At 43.6% G+C, this 7,848-nt stretch overlaps 2 protein-coding genes across 2 annotated transcripts; both read left to right on the top strand.

Moving 5' to 3' along the window:
• The first annotated feature begins 302 nt into the window (after positions 1-302).
• Positions 303-890, top strand: LOC142829333 (olfactory receptor-like protein OLF2). Its single transcript, XM_075928822.1, has one exon. It carries the CDS (start codon positions 303-305, stop codon positions 888-890), a length of 588 nt encoding a protein of 195 aa, XP_075784937.1.
• A 5,484-nt stretch (positions 891-6,374) lies between these two features.
• Positions 6,375-7,313, top strand: LOC102445108 (olfactory receptor 5G9-like). Its single transcript, XM_006133545.2, has one exon. It carries the CDS (start codon positions 6,375-6,377, stop codon positions 7,311-7,313), a length of 939 nt encoding a protein of 312 aa, XP_006133607.2.
• Positions 7,314-7,848: the final 535 nt, after the last annotated feature.

The following is a 7,848-nucleotide window of genomic DNA, read 5'->3' as shown; positions in this document are numbered from 1 at the left end:
TGACGGATCATCCCCAGCTGCAGGTCCCCCTGTTACTGTTGTTCCTACTCATTTATGTTACCACCCTGGTGGGGAATGGGGGGATGATCTGGTTAATCATGACAGACCGCAGCCTCCACACCCCCATGTACTTTTTCATCGTGATTTTGTTTTTCTCTGATATCTGCTGTTCTTCAACAATAGCCCCTAAAACAATCCTCGATTTCTTAGCCAAAAGGAAAACTATTTCTTACACTGACTGTGCTGTGCAAACATATTTCTCTATCTTCCTATCAGATGTTGAGTGTCTCTTGCTGACTGTAATGGCCTATGACCGTTATGTGGCCATCTGTAACCCGCTGCTCTATACAGTCATCATGTCCAAGCAGCGTTGTGGCCAGCTGGTGGCTGGAGCGTGTATTGTGGGATTGGTGGATGCAATGATTCAGACATGTCTGACGTTTCAGCTGTCATTCTGCCGCTCCAATGTCATCAACCATTACTTCTGTGATGTTGCCCAACTAATGGCACTCTCCTGCTCTGACTACAGCCTCAATGAGATTGTGCTGTTTGCTCTTGCATGCTTCATTAATCTGAACAGTTTTATGATCATCCTCCTTTCCTATGTCTATATCTTCTCCACCGTTCTGCACATCTGCTCTGCCGAGGGCCGGCACAAAACCTTCTCCACCTGCGCTTGCCACTTAACGGCCGTGGTCATTTCATATGGCACAGGCCTTTTTATATATTTACGACCTATGTCCACCTATTCTACGGACATGGAAAAAATAACCTCCGTGTTCTACATGTTGGTGATCCCCATGTTGAACCCCCTCATCTACAGCCTGAGGAACAGGGAGGTGAAGGTTGCCCTGAGGAAAACCATGAATAAACAACTAACCAATTTCTGAATCTGTTCACCTCAGTGTTGGTTGGGTGACTGGCAGTGGAAAGAGGAGAATTCAATTTCCATCCCATTGCAATGACTTTTTACAGACCCCTCATAGTATTATTGTTCATTGTTATATTATTCTAATTACATTATTATTCAAAGAAATCCTCCAGGCTTCAACTGAAGTCAGGCTTTAGTGTTACTCCATCAAAACGAAAAGAGGCACCTGTTTTACATGGAGAGTATCTCAATATATCTTTGTTCCTGGGTGGTTTTCTTAGGACCTGTGTCCTTTGTGTGGCTAAAGCAAAGGGAGTTGTCACAGAGATTGTCCCCTGCTTTGAGTCCACACACTACGAAGAAAAACATGATTTCCCTCACAATGTCTGTCACTTCCTTTTAAGGGAACTACAAAGAAAGAGGAGCATAATTTGTAAGAGGGGCCAGAGTCTGTGCGCACCTCTGTGACAGCCTGCACTGAACACAACACAAAATAGCTCAGAAAGGGTGAACTTTTCATCTGTCAATTACACCCTGAGATAAAACTAGACAGTAACATTCATACCTCCTTGGCAGGTTTGCTCTATGTTCTTACTCTGAGCTCTGCTGGAATGTACCATAGACTAGCAAGAGTAGAGGTGTGGGAATTTTTTGACTCCAGAAACACAGTGTGCTAAATAGATAAAGCTGTGCCCATAACTGATTTTTTTTAGTTCACAGCTGCTTAGAAAACATCTCAACCTGATCCAAATCTTTTTCCTGCCTCCTTCTGCTTCAATGTAAATGCAAAGTCAAGGAGGGGATAGACAGGCAAACTGGACGGGAGTGGAAGAGGTGCGGTGATGCTGCAGGAATCCTCATCTGCTTCTATCCAGTGATCAGAGCACTCATGTGGGATTTGGGAGACAGAGGTCAATTCCCCTCTGTCTGAATGTGGGTCTCCCACACTTCTGGGGAGCGTTCTGGTGACTAGCTCAGTTGTGTCCTGGGTCTTCTTAGGGGATGGTCAACATTCTATGATGAAAATTAAAGATATCCTTTAAGAATATAGGAATTTTTAGAAATATAAAATATTTGTTGGTACGTTCAATATGTAATTGTTTTTATCATTTCAGTGATATGGAAACAATATTTTCACAAGCCTCCACTAATTCACAGTCCCCATGGAACAGTAAGACAAAGTGGATCTTTAATTCTCTCTGCCTTCCTTAGACCTACTCTGAATGGGAGCAATCAAACATACTTGCTTGTTTCACTAGACAGCTAGCTTCAAAAAAGTTTGTAGTTCCTTATATGGCCTACATCCAAATAATTCCTCTAAGCACGTCAAAATCTTTTATTCTATTGATTGCCATAACTTCCGTATTATGTGGTGCTACATTACATCTGTTTAAGAATGAGATGAGGCACAGAGAAACTTAATCCTCTGATTCATGGTCACACAAACGGTCTTCTGTTAAGCCAGGAAATGAGACCCAAATTACAAAATTCTAAGCAAATGCTCTACCTTCTACGCAGTCTTTCCTTCTCATGACAATAGAGGAACACGTGTAAATCCTTGTTTTAAAAGAGTGGTGACACAACCCCTCTTTCTCAACATAAAACGCATAATCCGCTGACCATCATTGTCCTGGTAAAATTTGGGTTGGAACAATATAAGTAAACTATAAGATTTTACTCTATATGGAATGAGTTTTTCCTCTCAGCAAGGTCAATCAAATTTCAGTGCCTGGTGAAGTGATCATTCCTGGGAAGGAAGAAGGATGTGAGTGAGAAATCTAAATTTTGACAGACAAACCGCTGGAGTTTTCTATTCATTCAGAAATTGTCTCAAAAACCCCATGCTGGAGATGCTTCTTGCAAAAAAGAAATGACCATGAGAAGCAAAGGCAAAGGTCTGAAAGCTACTATCCCTTTCTCTTTGTCCGCAACATAAAAAACAGTCTGGATTAAAGTGGAAGAACCTTTGGACTGGAGAGTTCTTGGTGAAAGGCATCCAGACCATTACACTGCAGTTGAAGGTGGTGAGAGAAAATTTTGTTTCAATTCCTTTAGTTTTCTAAGTTACATATTAGTTGCATTTTACCTTTTATTTCTTTTTAACTAAGTCTCGCCTTCATTGTTTGCAATCTCTTAAAATCTCTAGATAAATCTCTCTCTCAAGAGTCAGGAAATGTGTTTTATTATTTAATCCAGGCCTGTGGAATTTTGTATTGAAACAGGTTGGGAAACTCTACTTGAGAAGAGGGTTTGCACAGGCCACTTTCTGTTAATAAAAGGACATAATTTGTACGTGCTGGTATTGTCCAGGAGAGTGCTGGATGGTATAGGACACACATTCAATTCAGCATTGCTAGGTCCTCTGACATAGAGGTTCGTATTCTGTGTTGTCGGGTGGAAAAGCAGAGGGGGATTCTCTTGTTCATGAACCAGCCAGAAGATGAGCCCAAGGTTTAGCTCTGAGTTATAGGCAGCTGAAGAAGGAAAGCAACTGTGGGGAATAGATTATCCAATGTGTGCAGAACTGAAAGTGTGAAGCAATCAAGTGGCGCACACAGTATTGATAATCTGCAGCTTTCGCAACATTTTACAGCTACCTGCTCAGTTCATAGAATTCAGTGTCCCAATAGAGTTCCTCAGATCAAAGGTGTTTAAGGGATGGGCCCAAAATTCCTCAATTGAGGAGGAGCATTGATAAGAACAGAAGCCAAATCTCATGTACATGGTTCTGATACATGCTACAGTGGGTATGATGTGGGACAGTCTGATTCCAAGCTAGTTTGTAACAGACTCCAAATTAACTCTTCTGAAAGGATTGGCCTTCCTTTGGTGAAGGTGGCCAACCAATAAAATAGACTCTATTCATCTCATTCTCCTGCAATATTAAAATGACCCGGCGGGGGATACAGCATTCCACGCCACCTGGGGCTCTTGTCCTCTGTGCTCAAAATCCACCAGAAAGACGGGGCATCGACATTAATTACGTCCTCTGTACAACTGTTGTCCTAGGACCAAAGATGCTAGGGGGAGCAATGCTGGAAGCCATCAAAGCCAAATTTACCCTCAGGAAGCAGCTCCAAGGGTACCATGGGCATGATGGGCAAATGGGGAACGATTTGACGCTGAGGCTGATTTCAGGGTTCTAACCTGGTTCTGTTTCTGTTCTTTTGAACTCCTTGTGGATGAAGGAAAGGAAAACAAAGGTACAACCAAGTCATGGGCAAAAGGGTGAGTTTGAAAGGATTTTGGCCTTCAGTTGAAGTGAGAACTAGCCAGTCACAGAACCGCAGAAGTGGGAGGGACTTGGAGACGTCATCCCTAAGTCCAGTCCCTTGCACTCATGGAAGGACAAAGCACTATCGAGAACATCCCTGACATGTGTATGTCTCACGTGAACTTAGATATCTCCAATGATAAAGATGTAATAACATCCCTAGGCAGTTGTGACTTGGTTGGGACTCTAGGTAGTGACTGAGGGACCCTATAGACATCTGGCACCAACTGCTCCTTTTCCAACATCTCCCTGTTTCCTTGAGTCACTTCCCCATAGCATCAGCTACTTCTTTACCATGTATCAGGACTTTAGTCTGGCAGTCAGTCAGTCTGTAGCTCCTGTTGCCTCCCAACTTTACCCTAACCCTGTGACCTCATTCCAAGGGCCATTCTGCTAACTTGCTTTTTTTATATGGAACAGGCTGGCCCTGATTGGCTGCTCCACTAAGCCCTCTCCCTAAGGTTGGATCAATAAGTCCTCCTCTGATTGGGTCAGTTCTCTCCAAAGTTGCCTTAACCAATCTCCCACTGTGTGGCAGATGCACCATAAGGCCATGTCAGGGTTTCCAACTATTTATTAACCCAATTGAAAGACATGTGAATAAGGTTACTCCCAGTCAGAGACGGGGAAATTAAGGCAGAAAGAATTTGAGACCCATAATTTCATATGAGTCCACAAACTCACTGAATTGGTGAATGCTTTGGAAAATGCTGCTTCAAAATGCAAGGAATCAGAAGAGGCCACTACAAACAGTTTCAGAAGGGTCATTTCTAGCTTTACAGGAAAATGCCCAATTAACAATACAGAGGAGATGTCTGGGGCCACTTCCTGTCGTCTCCATCAGGCACAATGAGTGGAGCTATGTGGCATACTTTGAGGAGTACATAAGAAGATAAGAATGTCTATAGTAGGTCAGACCAAAGGTCCATCCAGCCCAGTATCATACCTGCCGATAATGGCCAATACAGATGCCCCAGAGGGAGGGAACAGAACACGTAATTCTCACGTGATCCCTCTCATCAACCATTTACAGACAAACGGAGGGTGGGGACACCATTCCTGCCCATCCTAGCTAACAATCATTGGTGAAACCAACCTCTATGAATCTATATAGCTCTTTTCTGAACCCTCTTAAAGCCCTACACTTCACCACATCCTCTGGCAAGGAGTTCCACAGGTTGACTGTTTGCTAGGTGAAGAAAAGCTTCCATTTTTTGTTTTGAACCTGCTGCCTAATGATTTCCTTTGGTGACCCCTAGTTCTAATACTGTGAGAAAAGGTTATAAAATGTCACAGAGACTTGTCTGCAGTAGAGCAAAATCACATCATTTAATAGCAAAGGAAGAAAGTGTGCTGCAAATTAACCCCGGGGCATGACTGACACCAAGCATGACTTTGGTTCACTGAGCTCATTAATTGCGTGTGGTGTCTCTTTGAGCTCAGCTATTCCACTAACCTCTGAGAAGTTTTATACTGAAATCCGAACACTGGGACATGTTCCCTAACACACAAAACAGTCACTTTTTGTTGATGGTGAAATCCTACCACATCCCCTTCTTCTAAGCATCTAAGTTCTGTTGCCCTGCATCACTGTCACATTCAGACAGACCCCCATGGTGACCAGAAGATATTTCATTCATAGTCGCTAGCACTGAAAGCTTGAGCGCAGATCATATCCCCTTCAGTAAAGACACAGCACACTCGGCAATTACGTGGTTACTGAGGTGGATGGTTTCCAGAATCAATCATGGTTTTCATACAGGGTAATGTAAAGTGCCTTTTCATATGAAGAAAAAAAAGATTCATGAGTACAGCAAGCATGTCCTGCCCCAAACCAACAGCCAAGCTACAGAAGTCTCCTTGCTGGAAGAGCAGAGAGAGCATGACACTCATTTACTGTCAACCCTTCCTGAGCTAAGCAATTGTCTCTTCAGTTTCAGATGACTTTCAGCCTGATTCTCTCACAACCAAGTCACAAGGCTCTGTTTGCTGCTCAGATTAGTGAAGAAGAGGGTTTCTCCGTCAATCACAATTCACCTGCGTGTCCTTGTATGTGTACAGTATGTGCATTGCATGGGACACCTGATATGACCAGCTGTGAATATCTGGCTCTGTGGAATAAGCTCTTCCTTGATCTCGAACTTGTATCCATTAATTTGTTACAGAAAAGGGATAATTTCCCTGAGCCATACACCGGCCGACCTGCTGCCTGATCTCAGCCAAGAGGAGATGGAAAAGGGAAATCACTCGGTGGTGACTGAGTTCATTCTCACAGGACTGACAGATCATCCGGAGCTGCATGTCCCACTGTTTGTGTTGTTCCTACTGATATATGTTGCCACCCTGGTAGGGAATGGTGGAATGATCTGGTTAATCATGATTGACCCCCGACTTCACACCCCCATGTACTTTTTCCTCCAGAGTTTGTCTTTCTGTGATCTCTGCGGTTCCACTGTAATAGCGCCTAAGATGATGCTGGATTTCTTAGATGAAAGGAAAAGCATTTCTTATACTGCTTGCGCTGTGCAAATGTATTTCTATATCTGTTTTGGAACTATTGAGTGTTTCTTGCTGGCTGTGATGGCGTACGACCGTTATGTGGCCATCTGTAACCCGCTGCTCTATACGGTCACTATGTCCAAGCAGAGCTGTAACCAGCTGGTGGCTGGGGTGTGTGCTGTGGGGTTGGTGAATGCAATGATCCACACGTGTCTGACATTCCGGCTGCCACTCTGCAGCTCCAATGTCATCAATCATTTCTGCTGTGAAATTCTTTCACTTCTGGCGCTCTCCTGCTCTGACACCCACATCAATCAGATTGTGATATTTGCCTTTGCATTGTTCATTAATCTGACTAGCGCTATAACAATTCTCCTCTCCTATGTCTATATCATCTCCACCATCCTGCAAATGTCCTCTTCGGAGGGCCGGAACAAAGCCTTCTCCACCTGTGCTTGCCACTTGACTACAGTGGTCATATTATATGGCACCCTCCTTTTCATCTATTTGCGACCTAACTCCAACTATCACACGGACATAGACAAAATAGCCTCTCTGTTCTACACACTGGTGATCCCCATGCTGAACCCCCTCATCTACAGCCTGAGGAACAGGGAGGTGAAGGTCGCCCTGAGGAAAGCCATGAATAAGCTCCTGAGCAATTCATGAATCTGTTCATCCCAGCACAGGTTGAGTGACGGGCAGTGGAAAGAGGTAAATTCAATTCCCAGCTCACGGCAATGACATTATTTCTGACCCATGGTGTATTGTTTTTTGCTGTTATATTGTTCTTATAACATCGTTATTCCAACAAATCCTGCAGGCTCCAATTAAAGTAAGGCTTTAGTGTTACTCCATCAAAACTAAAGGAGGCACCTGTTTCACATGGGAGAGCATATCAATATATCTTTGTTCCTGGGGGAGGAGGGGTTTACTATGAACTGCGCAATTTCTGAGGCTGAAGTAAAGGGAGTTGTTGGAGAGATTGTCCTCAGGTTTGTGCCCATGCACTATTAAGAAAAACATGATTTCCCTCTCAACATCTGTCACTTCATCCTAAGGGAACTAGGGGCGCATAATTTGTAAGAGGGACCCCGGTGTGTGCACACCTCTGTGACAGCCTGCACTGAACACAACACAAAATAGCTCAGAAAGGGTGAACTTTTGATACATCAGTTAAACCCAGAGATATAATTGGACAGTA

This window comes from Pelodiscus sinensis, chromosome 4, assembly GCF_049634645.1.
Source record: "Pelodiscus sinensis isolate JC-2024 chromosome 4, ASM4963464v1, whole genome shotgun sequence".
In the NCBI taxonomy this organism is placed as follows: domain Eukaryota; kingdom Metazoa; phylum Chordata; order Testudines; family Trionychidae; genus Pelodiscus; species Pelodiscus sinensis.
The sequence above is the reverse complement of the archived record's forward strand: the minus strand, read 5'-3'. Positions and strand labels throughout refer to the sequence as shown.

Bases quoted from the DNA above. Each gene is read 5' to 3' on its own strand.
- LOC142829333 (XM_075928822.1), top strand. From the start codon at position 303: ATGGCCTATGACCGTTATGTGGCCATCTGTAACCCGCTGCTCTATACA.
- LOC102445108 (XM_006133545.2), top strand. From the start codon at position 6,375: ATGGAAAAGGGAAATCACTCGGTGGTGACTGAGTTCATTCTCACAGGA.